At 39.9% G+C, this 17,098-nt stretch overlaps 1 protein-coding gene across 3 annotated transcripts in view; it reads left to right on the top strand.

Annotated features, from left to right (window-relative positions):
- E(bx) (nucleosome-remodeling factor subunit NURF301 E(bx)) overlaps positions 1 to 17,098 on the top strand; it is a 74,462-nt gene that overhangs the window by 24,327 nt on the left and 33,037 nt on the right. For all 3 annotated transcript variants that reach the window (XM_067791530.1, XM_067791529.1, XM_067791531.1), the window contains exon 3: positions 11,330 to 15,451. In XM_067791530.1, coding sequence (XP_067647631.1) covers positions 11,330 to 15,451 — 4,122 coding nt within the window. The remainder of the gene's footprint in view (positions 1 to 11,329; positions 15,452 to 17,098) is intronic.

Genomic DNA, 17,098 nt, shown 5'->3' with positions numbered 1-17,098 from the left:
CGATTACCAATACCTGAAGAAACCGTTTCTAATGACAACAGCGAAGAAATGTTAATGATAGAAACAGTTGCTAAACACATCGTGGATGCCAAGCAAATTGCAACGCAAACTGCAAAGGACGCGAATCTCGCCAAGGTGCTAAGCTGGGCGTTAAGGGGATGGCCAGAAACCCTCAATCGTACTGATGGGTTGTACTCATTTTATGCTCGCCGAAACGAGATATCGTCAATGAAAGGTTGTCTACTCTGGGGAAATCGAACTATCATTCCACCCGGTAGTCGTAAGGTAATTCTCAATGCATTACACACAGGCCACCCAGGCATTGTCAGGATGAAAGCTTTGGCACGAAGCTATGTCTGGTGGCCAAATATGGAATCCGAAATAGAAGGTGTTGTTAGAAAGTGTGTGCCATGTCAGGAAACGAGGAACGAAAATGCGCACGCACCAATTCACTGGTGGGAAACCACTAAATCACCCTGGTCACGCCTTCACGTAGATTTTGCTGGCCCCTTTCAGGGCAAACAATTCTTTATCGTAGTCGACTCATTTTCGAAGTGGCTCGAAGTTTTTTTGGTAAAGTCAACCTCATCGAAATCGGCTATAACAGTACTGCGAAATCTTTTTGCAACACACGGATGCCATAGTATCCGACAATGGTACAGCCTTTACATCAGAAGAATTTAAAGTTTTCCTGCAAGACAATCTAATTCGCCAAATTCGCTGTGCTCCATTTCATCCATCCTCTAACGGTCAGGCTGAAAGAATGGTGCAAACAACCAAGAACTTTCTGAAGAAAATTCCGGAAAGCACGGACATAGATCTAAAACTGTCTCGATTCCTCTTTAACCAGCATATCACTCCACATACATCAACAGGACGTTCGCCATCTGAGCTAATGCTCAACCGCCAACTTAAGACATACTTCGACAAGATCCATCCCCATGAGTTATCGTCAAAAGTTGACAACAATGTTAAAATAAAAACATATAGTGAAGGTGACGCTGTCTGGATTCGAAACTACTCTTCGGGACCAAAATGGATCCAGGGTGCCATATTATCTAGAACAGGGCCGATTTCATATACAGTGAAGCTGCAAGACTAGAACGGTCAAGCGACATCAAGATCAAATGCGAAGTCGCCAAGTAGACGATGCCCCTCAGTTCGTAGAAACAGAGTCGGAAACAACAAGTGAAACAAGTGCGGAGCAAGATAACGAAACATCGGAAAATCCGTCGCACACCACGCACTCTCCGCAATCTCGACAATCTGCCGCTGAATCAACAGCATCTTCAAATTCGGATGTCAATGAGCCGACTCCACGTCGATCGAGCAGAGAAAGACGCCCTCCACAATTTTACACAACTGGGCGTTAAGGGGTGTTATGTACGATCTCTGTATATGCACGGTCCCTGCTCGTAAATTCTATCAAGCCGCTACTTAACTACATAATTCACACAGCGGTCATTTTTGGGTTATGTGCGAGCAGAGTTCATATACCAATATCAGCCAACCTGTACTTAGGTATATAAAACCGGTTTCTCTCTTTGCCTATGACGATGATTCTAAAACACACCGTTGCCAGTTGGATAGCGACCGCGTAATCATATACCAATGCTTTTGTGACTTATTGAAATAATATATTGTTAGTAATAAGATAATGAAATAAAGTAAAGTATTGAATATTAAAGATAGTAACAAGATAACTATGTTGTGTCTGCTCGACTTTTCCAAAGCGTTTGATTCTGTCAACCACACGTTGTTGTGCATGAAGCTAAAGTCTTATTTTGGTTTTGGGGACTCTGCCTTAGGTCTCATGAGGAGTTACTTGGGTGGTAGAGCGCAACGAGTGAAGGTGGGATCGCACGTCTCTAGTCTTAAGAGGTTATCAAATGGTGTCCCCCAAGGTTCTATACCTGGACCGTTATTATTTAGCCTATTTATTAATGACATATTTACCACCTGCATGTATGCTCAAATGCATGCTTATGCAGATGATATTCAACTTTATATGTCTGGAACACATGCGCAAGTTTCTGAACTTTGTGCCAAGTTTAATAGTGATTTGTCAGCTATTTCGTCTTGGGCGCAAAAAAATTATCTTTCCCTTAATAGTGATAAATCGTATGTGCTACCTATATCTAAAAGGCAAATTAACTCATCAAATCTACCAGCTTTATATATCAATTATAAGTGCCTTAAGTACGTGTCTAAAGTAAGGAATCTGGGGGTTGTTATTAACTCTAGTCTCTCTTGTGATGATCATATTAACGCTGTTATCAGTAAAGTTTACTACACTCTACGTAATCTACGAATGTCTGCCCTCTTCACCCCACTTGGAATTAGGAAGCGGCTTGCTATACAACTAATGATACCAACTATCTGCTATTCGGATTGTATATACAGCAAATTAGATTCAAAATCGGCACATAAGATTGATGTCGCCTTTAATCATATCACGCGGTATGTCTTCGGGTTGGCTAGGTATGATCATATATCAGCGTGGCGAACGAGTCTCTTGGGTTGTGAAATATCTCAGTATCTTAAGGCTAGGAACTGTATATTTTTGTGTCGTGTGATTGCTGATAAAATGCCTACTTATGTATATAACAAGCTAACATTCTCTAGATCTGCTCGCATAAGTGACTTGATCGTGCCCAGCTACAATTATTTAAACTCTGCAAGACTTTTCTTTGTCAATGCTATCCGCATTTGGAACTCTATCCCCAACTCGGTTCGCAATAGCTTAAGTAGAAGCAACCTTAAGGATGTTATATTTTCTTTCTTTGGTAAAGTTTATACAAATTAGAATCTGAGTTTAGCTACTTATTAATCTAGTCAATCATTGTTGCAAAATGTCCTTGTCACAATTCTTGTGAAACTTATATATTATCACTTTTATTACTTTATGGAATAATATATACATTTTTAAGTTTTAAGTTTTAAAAAATTATACTCATTATTATGTAACCATTGTTGCACTATAAAAGATCATACAAGATCTTATTGTGCTAATACTGTCAGTAAATAAATGAAATGAAATGAAAATTTTACAATCAAATGAAATTTTTTTAGTAGGTCATGAAAAAAGCCTTAAAAATCGAAGTCGAAAAAAAGTGAAAAAAAAAATGAAATTTCGCAAGCTCGAAAATTATTTTTTTGGGTATACGTAGTGGAACTTTTTTTCCTGAGCCCAAATCCTATCGAAAAATCGATGGCGCGATATCGGTTCACTTTCGTCAATAGAAATCGACCCACCCTAGTGTACATAGTTGTTTTATTGAAAGGATAGCGCGAGAGTCAGCAAATATGAGTAAATGTTTAATTTTCTTTGCTGATATTCAAAGTGTTTACAAAAATAAAGGAGTACATTCAAGTTGGAGTAACTATTCGTTTTGTCGGTTAACATTATAAAATCGAATAAAACAAAGGGAAAGGAAAAGGAAAGCCAACGAAAGTAAGGGAAGTGATGTTTTTAATCTTGACATTTAATTAGCATGGTCCTCCCATCAAAAGCGATTTTATATACAGAGTCGTATTTAATTACATACTTCAATAAAGGGTTGTTTAATCGTTGATTTCAACAGAAGGAAATGAATTTAAACGTAGTAGCCTGTGGTGCTTGAATTTTAACTACTGTGCGAAATGTAGTAATTTTTAATTAATAATTATTAACCCAGTGAACCCTAATGTCCTATATGTAGGACACCAATTTCATGTGACTCACGCACGCGCCCGATGGCCAGGAAACAACGGGAATGTATTTTTGCATGCAGTAGAAGTTGCGCAACAGCGTTAGTAAATGTTTACAGTCCCTCAGTTAGAGAAGTGCTCATTTTCTTATTCAGAAAATTACTAATTTTGAAAAAATGCTAAATTATGACACACGATTTCAAAAGTAAGTTAAAATTTATATGATAAAATTTAACAAATATATTTTTTTATTAAACTATTATAGAGAAATAAAAATAAATGAGTTTTCAAATGTGTAAAATTATAGTTAAATACATTGAAAATTAGTTAGTAGTAAAAATGAGTAAATGCTAGTGTCCTACATATAGGACATTAGGAAGATAGGTGTCTACAAGAACTATTTTTTGCAGGGGTCTCTCGCTTCATGAGGTTCTTGTTTTGTTGGAAGATGGTGAAGAAAACACTGGCGACATCGATCAAGTGGTTTTGTTTCCTCCAGTTAATGCAAACGACGAAGACAATGTCTTAGAACGTCAAGGCCTATCTGTCCGGTCAGGCGATGCAAATCTAGAAATCATCAACATCTACATCCCTCCTGTCACCTGTTGCCCCAGTGGATACCGCCCTAATATCGAGGCCTTACTCACTGGCAACAATCGCATTATCTTAGGCGATTTCAATGCCCATCACGACCTATGGCATTCAAACTTGCGGGCGGACAGTAGGGGTGAGATGTTGGCGGATCAAATAGACGAAACGACGTTCTGCACAATTAACGGAGACGCCCCCACACGTATGGTAGGAAGCTGTCATAGCTCGCCAGATATCTCAATCGTGAGCGCAGAACTCGTAAACTGCGTCAACTGGCAGCCGATGGTAACATTGGCATCCGACCACCTGCCCATACTTATTTCGTTCGAGCGTATCGCCGACTTCATCGTCACCGAAAAACGCACTTTCATAAACTTCAAAAAAGGAAAGTGGGAAGAATATAAATCTGCAACAGACAGCAGCTTTGCTGCCCTCCCTATCCCGACTGATGCCCGCCAAGGGGAGCGTGCCTTCCGTAAGGTCATTGAATCCGCCCCGGCACATTTCATACCCGCCGGGAGAATTCCCGAAATCCTGCCCCACTTCCCGGCGGAGGCCGCGAGCTTAGCGAGGGAACGCGACCTTATAAGACAGCTTGATCCAGGCGACCCCCAAATAAGGGATATAAACCAACGCATCAGATTGCTTGTGGACGAACACAAGCGGGCGAAATGGGAAGAGCACCTAAGAGGTTGTAACCTCTCTACCGGTGTAGGTAAACTTTGGTCCACCGTAAAGTCCCTATCGAATCCGACTAAGCACAAAGACAAAGTTTCCATCGCCTTTGGCGATAAGGTGCTGTCGGATGCGAAAAAATGCGCGAGCGCTTTCTGCCGACAATATATAATGCATCCTACGGTCGACAAAGATAGACGGAGAGCCAATAGACGTGCACATTAACACAAACTCAGCGCGTCACCAATTACCATCACCGCTAGAGAGGTTGAGGACGCCATTGGTCGCGCTAAACCATCCAAAGCAGTGGGCCCAGACGGCATAGCCATGCCTATGCTTAAAAACCTAGGGAAAGAGGGTTTCAAATATTTAGCGCATGTCTTCAACCTGTCTCTTTCCACCTTTGTCATACCCGAGAAATGGAAAATGGCCAAGGTGGTCCCGCTACTAAAGCCTGGGAAACCAGCTAACGTAGGTGAGTCATATCGTCCGATATCTCTCCTATCGCCAGTGGCAAAGACGCTTGAAGCCATTTTGCTCCCTCATTTCCAAGCACATTTGCAGCTAGCCCCTCATCAGCATGGCTTCAGAAAACTCCATAGCACTACCTCCGCGCTAAATGTCATTAGCACCCAGATAAATTGCGGTTTGAATCAATATCCCCACCATAGAACAGTACTCGTAGCGTTAGACCTATCAAAAGCTTTTGATACGGTCAACCATGGCTCGTTACTGGAAGACCTGGAAGGGTCTACCCTTCCCCCATGTCTTAAAAGGTGGACCGCAAATTATCTGGGTGGTCGGCAGGAATCGGTGCAATTCAGAAACGAAACATCAAAACAAAGGAGAATTAAACAAGGGGTGCCACAGGGTGGTGTCCTATCCCCGCTTTTGTTTAATTTCTACATATCTAAGCTACCTTCACCACCGGAAGGAGTCACAATCGTTTCCTACGCCGATGACTGCACAATAATGGCCACAGGCCCAGGCCCAAAGATCGATGAGCTATGCAATAAAATAAACGGCTATCTCCCTGATCTCTCCAGTTTTTTCGCCTCGCGAAACCTGTCATTGTCACCGACTAAATCTTCCGCGACCTTATTTACAACATGGACGCCCCAAATGTCGACCATATTGAACATCCACGTCGATGGCACTACGCTACCGACTGTCCTACACCCCAAAATCATGGGTGTGACGTTTGATCAGGATCTACATTTTGGTGCGCACGCAACCGCAATTGTTCCAAGAATTCAGAGCCGTAATAAAATCCTCAAATCCCTTGCTGGCAGTACCTGGGGAAAAGACAAAGGAACGCTCTTGACCACATACAAAGCAATTAGCCAGCCGATTACGTGCTACGCGTCACCCATATGGTCGCCAAGCCTAAAAACCACCCACGGGAAGAAACTACAGGCCTGCCAAAATACTGCTCTCAGAATCGCCACGGGCTGTCTTCTTATGTCCCCAGAACACCATCTGCATAATGAGGCGAGAATACTCCCCATCAGGGAGAGAAATGAGATGCTGACCAAACAGTTTCTGTTGAATACCCAGAAACCTGGGCATCCCAACAGACATCTGATTGACGAACCAGCACCGCCTAGGGGCCTAAGGAGTCATCTCCGTAAGCATTTTGAGGAAATACGGCACCTGAGAACCCAGCCGTATGAAGCGGAAAAACACAAGCAGGTCCTTGGTGAACTCCATAGACAGGCGTCGGACCTTTATGTCGGGAATTGCCCGGTGAATCCAGTACTTGAAGAAAAATATCCAGAACTCGCAGAAGAGGAACGCATACTCCCCAGGGAAACGCGTGTCACTCTTGCTCAACTTCGTTCTGGATACTGTAACAGGTTAAACTCTTACCTATCCAGAATCAACCCCGACATACAAAATGTATGCCCTGCTTGCAATGTGTCCCCACATGACACCAACCATCTCTTTAATTGTAATGTGGAACCAACGCCTCTAACACCCCTTTCCTTATGGTCCACCCCTGTTGAAACGGCAAGTTTCCTTGGACTCCCGTTAGAGGATATTGATGACAATTTGTGATCGGTCGCGGCTATTAGGTGGGGCGAGCATTGCTACAACAACAACAACAACGAAGATTCTGGTCCTGAGGGAGCTTTTGGCGTAAATAATTTTCCATCTGCCCAACTGCAAGCGCCAGCAGAAATAAAATTTAGTGCAATCGGGCCTGAAAGCTCAACCGATGAGTCGAACGATAATATACCGTTATATATGTAGAACAACCGCATTTGATTTACATGTATAACTCTAACATGGGAGGAGTGGACCGTTCTGACTAAAATGTGTTTTGTAAACTTCCATTCCAATAAATAAAAATATGTTTTTATCCCTTATATTCCTAATGTCCTATATATAGGACAACTCTAAAATAATAAAAAAACAATTTTTTTTTTAAGTATCAGAGGTTCTTTCTATAGCGATTTTAAACATACATTTCCAAAAAAAATCAAAAATTTTCGCCTGAGTAACTTTTAGGGCTATCTGGGTTAAAAAGTAGGGCTGGTACTATCCGCATATTCGAATATCCGGATATCCATACGGACATCCGTTGACACGGATAAAATCCGGACGGCATCGATATCCGGTTAATATTCGTTTGTGAAACTATCCGGAAATCCGGATTTATGAAGATCCGGTTAATAACCGAATTTTTGGATATCCAATTCAAACAACAAATTGATGTACCATATACATATGTATATTTATTTAACATTAAAAACAAACAAAAAGATGTTTGTAAAATTGTAGCTTTTTAATTTTTGACGTTAATTTAATAATCTACAAACATATTTTGTGAATAATTTTGCGATGTTTGCTTCGTTCAATTCTGATATGCAGATATTCAACTTTTATATTCCAGTATCCGAACAGCGGATATCCGGATTTTCCATTTACGAATCCGAATACACGGATAGCCGGATTTTTTGCTTAGCTATCCGGTTATTCGAATATCCGGTTTATCCGGATAGTTGAAAAATCCGGATGCAGTTCACAACCCTATTAAAAAGCGTAATTTAATATAAAACTATTAAAAAATAAAATATTAAAAGGTGATGTACAAATTACACTATAATTGTTAGGATCCCTGAAATGTAGTGATAATTATTGCTGATGTCAATAAATAAATTAATATGACCCTTTCTCCATTTTTAATCATTAAATGTAAATCAGTAATGCACTGCATTTCAAGAAAGAGTTATTAAACTGTTTTTATAACTGATTCACATTTCCTTCCATAGATTATGTACTTTGCTGATTTCTTATCCTGTTTTACTCACCACCTTCTACCTTCTCTAAGGGTTAAACTTATTTCCGTACTATAATTGTAAACTCTCTTTAAACTTGTTGTTTCTCCATACCTAGGCTAAAATCTATTAAAATATATTTTAATGAAAATGTCTCATCAATTATTTATTGTTAATTAATTAGTTTATTTATTTATTGTTATATTTTTGCTGTTTCGACTAGCACTTTAAAATAATTTTGTCAAATTGTTGTGCTGGGAAAATTAACAACTTCCCTGTCCCCATACAAAGCGCTTTGAGAAGGCCCCATGCCCACTAGTTTTTTGTATTGCTTAACTGAGTAATATGAATATATATTATAAAATATTATTTTAATAAATAATTTGACATATATTTACCTTATTTTGGCAATTTTATTTTGTGAGTCAAATGTGACTCATGAATGTAGCAAAAACAATTTTGCTATATGTGAACATATATGACCATAAGAAATAATTTGCATGACAGATAAGTTTTCGGGTCACAATACCGGTAAATCTATATATATAAAAAGAAGTGTACATTTTGATTGTCACTCCATAACTCGAGAACGGATAGAAAGATTGCCATTAAATTTTTAGGAAAGATACAGGAAGGAGAGATGGTGGTTAGTTGATTTTGAAATCCCAAATCGGCTTAGCCATATATCTATATATATATAAAAATTAATGTTTGTATGTATGTCATCGATTAACTCAAAAACTACTGGACTGATTATTATGAAAATTGGTATATATATGTATTTTTCCACGGGAAAGGTTTATATAATGAGTACTTTGATACCGGGTGACTAGGGTCTCGAGATATAGGCCAAAACATGGACCCGGGTAACTCCAGGAAGTGTTTGTACAATATGGATATCAAATGGAAGCTGTTTATGAGTACTTTGACACTGGGTATTTTTCGTACCCCTGGGTGACTAGGGTCTCGAGATATAGGCCAAAACATGGACCCGGGCACCCCTAGAATGTGTTTGTACAATATGGATATCAAATGAAAGCTGTTGATGAGTGCTTTAGTACAGGGTAGTTTTCATACATATTGGTGACTATAGTCTCGAGATATAGGCCAAAACGTGGACCCGGGCACCCCTAGAATGTGTTTATACAATATGGATATCAAATGAAACCTGCTGACGAGTGCTTTAGTACAGGGTAGTTTTCATACCTATTGGTGACTAGGGTCTCGAGATATAGGCCAAAACGTGGATCCGGGTACCCCTAGAATGTGTTTATACAATATGGATATCAAATGAAAGCTGTTGATGAGTGCTTTAGTACAGGGTAGTTTTCATACCTATTGGTGACTAGGGTCTCGAGATATAGGCCAAAACGTGGATCAGGGTAACACTAGGATGCGTTTTTACATTATGGGTATCAAATTGAAGCTGTTGATGTGTGCTTTACTACAGATAATTTTTTATACCGCTGGGTGTCTTGGGTATCGAGATATAGGCCAAAACGCGGATACCCCGAGACAATGTTTATACAATATGGATATCAAAGGAAAACTGTTGATGAGTGCTTTACTACAGGGTAGTTTTCATACCTGCTGGTGACTAGGGTCTCGAGATATAGGCCAAAACATGGACCCGGATACCCCTAGAATGTGTGTGTATTTTGGATATCAAATGAAAGCTGTTGCTGAGAGCTTTTAAGTAATTTTCATTGTGATATTCGATTTAGTCGCATCAACCTGGCAAAACTGATAAATATGCATGCGAATCCGAAATAAAGTCATGAATTAATAAGACCCACATACCTATTTACATACGTCCTATTCGATTTGCCTGAAATTTGGTATATAAATTTGCCTATATTAGTATTTATAATGCTTTTTTCCGGGAAGTAGACCAGAGACGGACTGGGAGTAGGACTGGGACTGAGACTCGTAGTGGGACTGGAACAAAATACATACCACCCTCTGGGGCTGGCAATAAGAGATGAAGAAGAATGGGAAAAACTTCAGAGAAGAGAAAAGAGGGAGGAGACTGACAAAGAGATAGAGTGGGACGAAGATAGAGATAGATGAAACGAAAAAGGCGGAGGGAGGAGAGAATAAAAGGATTAAGAAAAAGTGAAGAGGGGGAGGGCAGGGCTAGACGCAAAAAGCCTATTAAATTGTATGCAGATAAACCAAATTTAGGTCAGAACAACGTCTGACGGGTCTGCTAGTATGTATATAAATTTCAAAAGCGTGTATTAGTGTGCTTTTTTGTTTAATTGAAGTTAGAAGTATATACTCAAATTGGAGAAATGGCTAACAAAAGATTTACGACAAAAGAACTGACCCGATATTTAGAAAACTCTGATGGTGAAACATTTAGTGATGGGAGTGATGAAGAATACCACCCCAGTGATGAAGATGAAGAATACGATGATACAAATATTATAGCAAAATAGAAGTGAGGTGCCTTTACGACAATCGGAAGCCTCTCCGACATCTAACGCACCGAATTTGCAATGGAATAGAGATGTTTTGCCTTTGGGGTGTACAAAATATTTCCGCTATTACTTCAAATCATTTTCCTGGACATAGCCTGCAAGAAATTCCACGAAATATTAACAACAAACTCGTAGCACTGGGTGCTACATAAACTTGAAAAATCAGGGAGAATTGGCTAGGAAGCAAAGCAAGTGCATACTTAGTGCATAAAGTGTAAAAAGGCCTTTTGCTTTGAATGCTATAACGAAAGACACGCTTGATTTTATTAATTTAAATGATTAAAAACATTCTCTTTTGTATTTCATTTTTATATATTTCCTGTTTCTTGTACCAAATAAAAGGCTACTATCAAAAAAAAATTTCGAAATTTTCTTTCATTTTCCTAAAGTTTAGGTCTTTTGATATACGCTCACATATAATTCAGAACTACATATATAACGACACGTTCATAGCAAGAAAGCTGCTCTAAGTTGTATAAATAAATGAGTCATCTGCGACTCATGCACTTATTTCAATACGCGCTTGTGAGTCACATATGACTCATTGGGCAGGGAAGTTGTTAAATAAAAATACAAATCAATTGTACCGTTATTTCAATATTTTTACAGGATATGAGTCCGAATACCATTACGGTTCTGATTTTGGTGAATCGAGTGAGAAAAGTGATGCAGATGACGATATACTTTGTTCAGCTACAGAGGAAGAGGATGATAGTATTGATGGAGTTAATGAAAGTGAATCTGAATTCTCTGTATGTAGTTTTACACAAAATGGTATAGGCCGTCCACCACGGCCACCAAGTCCAGATCCTATTTGGCTACAAGATCGTGAATATGAAGCATTAGTATTGCCGGAATCTTCTGCTGATTTATTAATGAAACATGATTTAATAATCAAGGCATTGGGCATATATGAAGTATTACGACGTTTTCGTCATTTAGTACGTTTATCACCATTTCGTTTTGAGGATTTTTGCGCTGCATTGACAAGTGACGAACAAAGTGCACTAATTGCAGACGTACATATTATGTTATTGAAGGCAATTTTACGTGAAGAAGATCTTCAGGGAACTCACTTTGGACCACTCGATCAAAAAGATACGGTGAATATAAGTTTATATCTAATTGATGGCATCACATGGCCGGAGGTATTACGCAGCTATGTAGAGAGCGATATAATTTTTAGTCGCGAAGTATATAATATTTTATGTGCTGCTGGCGATTATCCATTTACTGGTGTTAACGATCGTATTATAGTTTTACAATTTTTAACCAATCAATTTTTAACAACCAATGCTGTACGAGACGTAATGTTACAAGAGGGTCCAATACATTACGATGATCATTGTCGTATATGTCATAGATTAGGCGATTTATTATGCTGCGAAACATGCCCTGCTGTTTATCATCTCGAATGTGTTGATCCACCATTGAATGATGTACCAACTGAAGATTGGCAATGTAATTTATGTAAATCGCATAAAGTTAGTGGTGTTGTTGATTGTGTATTGGCACAAGAGAAACAAGGCGTACTCATAAGGCATGATATGCTCGGCTTGGATCGACATGGACGTAAATTTTGGTTCATAGCACGTAGAATATTCGTTGAAGGCCAAACTGCATATGATAATGACAAAATTTGGTATTATAGTACAGAATCAAAACTAGAACAACTATTAAGCATACTCGATAAAGATGATTTAGAAGCTGTACTCTATAATCAAATTACTGAGCGGAAAGATGAGATTGTACGACAAATGAAATTAACAGAATCCATAACAAAAGAGCATAACAAATATCAAAGACTGTCATATATTGACGAAGAAAATAAGCAAACATGGGCATTAATGCGTGGCACGAATGATGAAGAAGATGTTGATATAAGTGAAAATGACATCAGCGGCGGCGGTGGTGACAACAAAATGATGACACGCCTAAAAACAAGTCAAAACACAAATGAGCTTTCACATTTTAAATTGGGTATGGAACATGGTTTTAAAAATTACATAAATCAATATACATCAAATCCAATTGCGTTGAATAAGCCACAACGCAACGAAGAGCGCGATAAACGTCGACATTTATCACACAAATTTTCATTGACTACCGCATCAGAATTTAAATGGATTGGTGCAACAATGGGTAGTTTGGATAGCATTACACAAACAGTACGTCAAACGTTATTAAATTTTGAAGATAGCATACCAACATCGTTTATTATACCAAACTGGCGTTTCATAAAATGGAAATGGCGTAAAACTGTATCAGAAGCACGTCGTCCAACAGAATTTGTAACATTATTGCTATTACTACAATCATCGCTCAAAAGTGTAATATTTGCAAATGTTTGGCATGAGCAACTAGGACATCTCGCGTTGACGCGCATAACGTCAACTGAACGTGAGGAGCGTAAGAAGTTGGAGAAACGCGAAAAACGCGAACGCGACGATGAAGAAGAACGTAATCGTCTCGCATTTAATTATATCAAATACTCTTTGGGCTTAAAACACCAAGTATGGAAACAAAAAGGTGAAGAATATCGCACGCATGGTCAATGGGGTTGGATGTGGCTATCGACGAGTAGACGTTGCGGCACTAGCAGTGGTTTTGACAGTAGCAAATGTAGACGCTCGCCTTATCGACACGGTTTGGCTATGCCGCCCGTAAAAGTGAATGTGCATTTCAGAAAAAGCGAAGGCGACGTTGATGAAATTGTTAGCGTAGATCCACGTACACATAAATTTATATTGCAATGTAAAGCGGCATTGAAACGAAATGCCAATTACAATTATTTGGAGAAATTTAGAGATGTGTGCATCATAGAGCTCTATAACAACGCTAATGACACAGATATTGCTACAATCGATGTTTCCAAATCTTTAACGATGCCCGGTCGTCTTTTGTATCCAAAAATAGCGCGTAAAAGCCGTTTAGATGACTTACTTACGCGTCGCTTAGAGCTAAAACTAGCTGAAGAGGAATTAGCTGTAAAAAGCGAAAAGGATGCAGATGTAGATGTAGATGTAGATGCAGATGAAACACAAAACAGTATACCACAACAAACGGATGATGCCAAAACTGCAGATGTGGCTTCTGCTGCTGATAATAAAAAACTAAGCAAACGTACATTCCTCGAACGTCGTATGTTGGATATACAATATGTACAGCAGAAAAATATGTCAAGTAACAAAGAGGTTAATCTGGATTTGGTTAATTCATTAGCAAAGAAAATACAAACAGTACGCTTACAATTTAGCCAGTTAAATAGATTTGCTAAACAATATCGTTGCTACACAAAGGAATGTAATACAAATTCAAATGCCGTATCACAGATAACACAAAATACTTGCTATTCACCACTATGCCTACAAAAAGCGCGCGCTAAAAAGGAATTGTTATTATTATTGCGTAAAGCACATATTGCTGGTAATGGTTCTAAGGAAACAGTTGCTGCGATTTTGGGTGCTGTTAAAAAACCATCAATACTTGAACAAAAACTTACCGAAGGTAAAAAGGATGCATCATTAGTACTAGATGATACAGATGATTGTCGTTGGTGGTTAATGGATGAGAGCCCATTAGATTTGGTACAAGATTGGGAACATGCACGTACAGTAGCAGTGCCATACGATGATAAGCTATTTCGTGATTGTTACATAACATATGAGGAAAAAGAAAATTCTGCTGCTACCAGTGGTAAGGTAAAACAGGAGGAATCTGCTGAAGATGGTGCAAATGATAATGCTGCAATGGGTAGTGCTGGAGCCTGTGGTATTGCTGAAGATCGCATGGATTACATTGATAATATGGATGTATGTAGTAATGTGGAAATTGAAAGTTCGGAGACAACTAATGATGATTCTTTAGCTGCTCTAACAACAGCAGCAGCAGCATCGGCTGGTAATGATGTAACAAGCATGGATAACACATTACTTGCAAGGAAATGTAAGAAAACACAAAAATTGCGTAATAACAAATCATACATAGCCAGCAAAGATATACTTAATCAAACATTTGAAAACCAAGCAACTGCAACGAAAATTAAACAGAATCGTAGATTTCCAACTCAACCACGCAACGTTAAACGTGAAGATGTATCAAAATATGAAAAAGAATATTATGCAAATGGTAAAGAGCGTTTATATGCTGCCGAATCGCCACGTGGTCGCCTTTATCTTTGGCGCGATATATCAATGTTGAAGAAAGAGCAGTTGGAAAATAAATCAGAAGTTAGTAGCAAACAAACGGCCCAAGAACAAGCAAATAATAAAAACACACCGATCGGTTCAACATATCCCCTAACATCACAATTCCTAACGCACAAACTAAAAACGAGCATACTTGTGTTGGCACCATATGAATTGAAAAAGCTTGCGCGATTGGGGGGTAAGGTGCCAACGAATGGTTTTCACCATTTGGCTAAAAACAATAGTGTTTGGCCATATCCATGTTCACGTCCACTATTCAAAACATGTTGGTCATTTCGTACAACTACAGCGACTACGCTGTCTGCGATAGGTTTGCAATTACGTATTTTATGGTGTTGCCTACGTTGGGATGATATGATTGCTAAAGCACCATCTGCTGATGGTAAACATCAAGTTACGACTGATACGGAAATCGTTACACAGGAACTTTTAAAACTACGTCATCAGGGCCGTTACGGTGAGCGGACGCAGTATCTGCGGCGTAAAGTGGTTGTGCCATTGGAGATGCCAAAAACAATACGCGGTAAGTGTGACACGCTCTTTTTGCCCAATAATAATATATTAAAATTTAAAATGAGAAGTAATATAAAGAAAGTAATACAAAAAAGAAAAAAGAAAGACGAAAAATATCCACGCTCCCAAGGCAGCCGGTTGTATGTACCGGATCGACTCGGAATTTTTCCTCGCCAAGGGCTGCCATTTCAGTGTAACTCCATTTAATTTGTTGCGTCCCTCCCACAAATTGTCATCCTCCCTGCAAATTCGTGCAGCGGAACTACTCCATATTCTCCTGCACCGGGAAGGTATCGACCCCAAGCTGGGGCCAGTACCTGCTCGTGGTCGGCGTGCGCCGGAAACGTTGCATCGCACGGGATGTTCTGAGCTAGATCACAACATCCGTCGACCTTTTGTGGCACCCTGCTGTTCACGCCCAAGGGCGCCAACTACCTTCTAGCAGCTCCGCTACTCAGCAAGGCACAACAAGTATTAGGTCCCCTACAGCAATTGCGACCTCAACACAGGCGCAGTCACCCGTCAATTACCAACAGAGTGACAACGTATTCCCCGCTTGCACTTCAGAATAATGCAGTTAAACTGCAATGGGTTAACTGGGAACATCACGGAGGTAGTCGATGTTATAAAGCGGCACAACTCCACATTGTTGCGATCCAAGAGACAAAACTCACGGCAAGATCTGCTTAGCAACCTGCTTTGGGTACAATGTCGATAGAAAAGATCGCGAGGGTGGAAAGGGAGGCGGACTCTTATTTATCACCCACCACTCAGTGCAATATAATCTATTTGATCCCAACATCGGCCGTAGGGACATCTCTCCGGTCAGGCGATGCAAATTTGGAAATTATCAACATCCTTGCCGTTGTTGTTGTAGCAGTGCTTCGCGCCACCTAATAGTTGCGACCGATCACAAATGGTCATCAGTATCCTCTAACGAGAGTCCAAGGAAACTTGCTGTTTCAACAGGGGTAGACCGTAATGAAAAGGGGTGTTAGAGGCGTTGGTTCCACATTACAATTAAAGAGATGGTTGGTGTCATGTGGGGACACTTTGCAAGCGGGGCATAGATTTTTTATGTCGGGGTTGATTCTGGATAGGTAAGAGTTTAACCTGTTACAGTATCCAGAACGAAGTTGAGCTAGAGTGACTCGCGTTTCCCTGGGGAGGATGCGTTCATCTTCCGAAAGTTTTGGGTACTGTTCTTTGAGTACTAGATTCACCGGGCAATTCCTGGCATAAAGGTCCGACGCCTGTTTGTGGAGTTCACCAAGGACCCGCTTGTGTTTTTTGCTTCATACGGCTGAGTTCTCAGGTGCCGTATTTCCTCAAAATGCTTACGGAGATGACTCTTTAAGCCCCTAGGCGGTGTTGGCTCATCAATCAGATGTCTGTTGGGATGCCCAGGTTTCTGGATATTCAACAGGAACTGTTTGGTTAGCATCTCATTTCTCTCCCTGATGGGGAGTGTTCTCGCCTCATTATGTAGATGGTGTTCTGGGGACATAAGAAGACAGCCTGTGGCGGTTCTGAGAGCAGTATTTTGGCAGGCCTGTAGCTTCTTCCAGTGAGTAGTTTTTAGGCTTGTCGACCATATAGGGGACGCGTAGCATGCAATCGGCTGGCCAATTGCTTTGTATGTGGTAATGAGCGTTTC

This window comes from Eurosta solidaginis, chromosome 5 (assembly GCF_040869045.1).
Source record: "Eurosta solidaginis isolate ZX-2024a chromosome 5, ASM4086904v1, whole genome shotgun sequence".
Lineage (NCBI taxonomy): Eukaryota > Metazoa > Arthropoda > Insecta > Diptera > Tephritidae > Eurosta > Eurosta solidaginis.
This window is presented reverse-complemented; position numbering and strand designations above follow the sequence as displayed.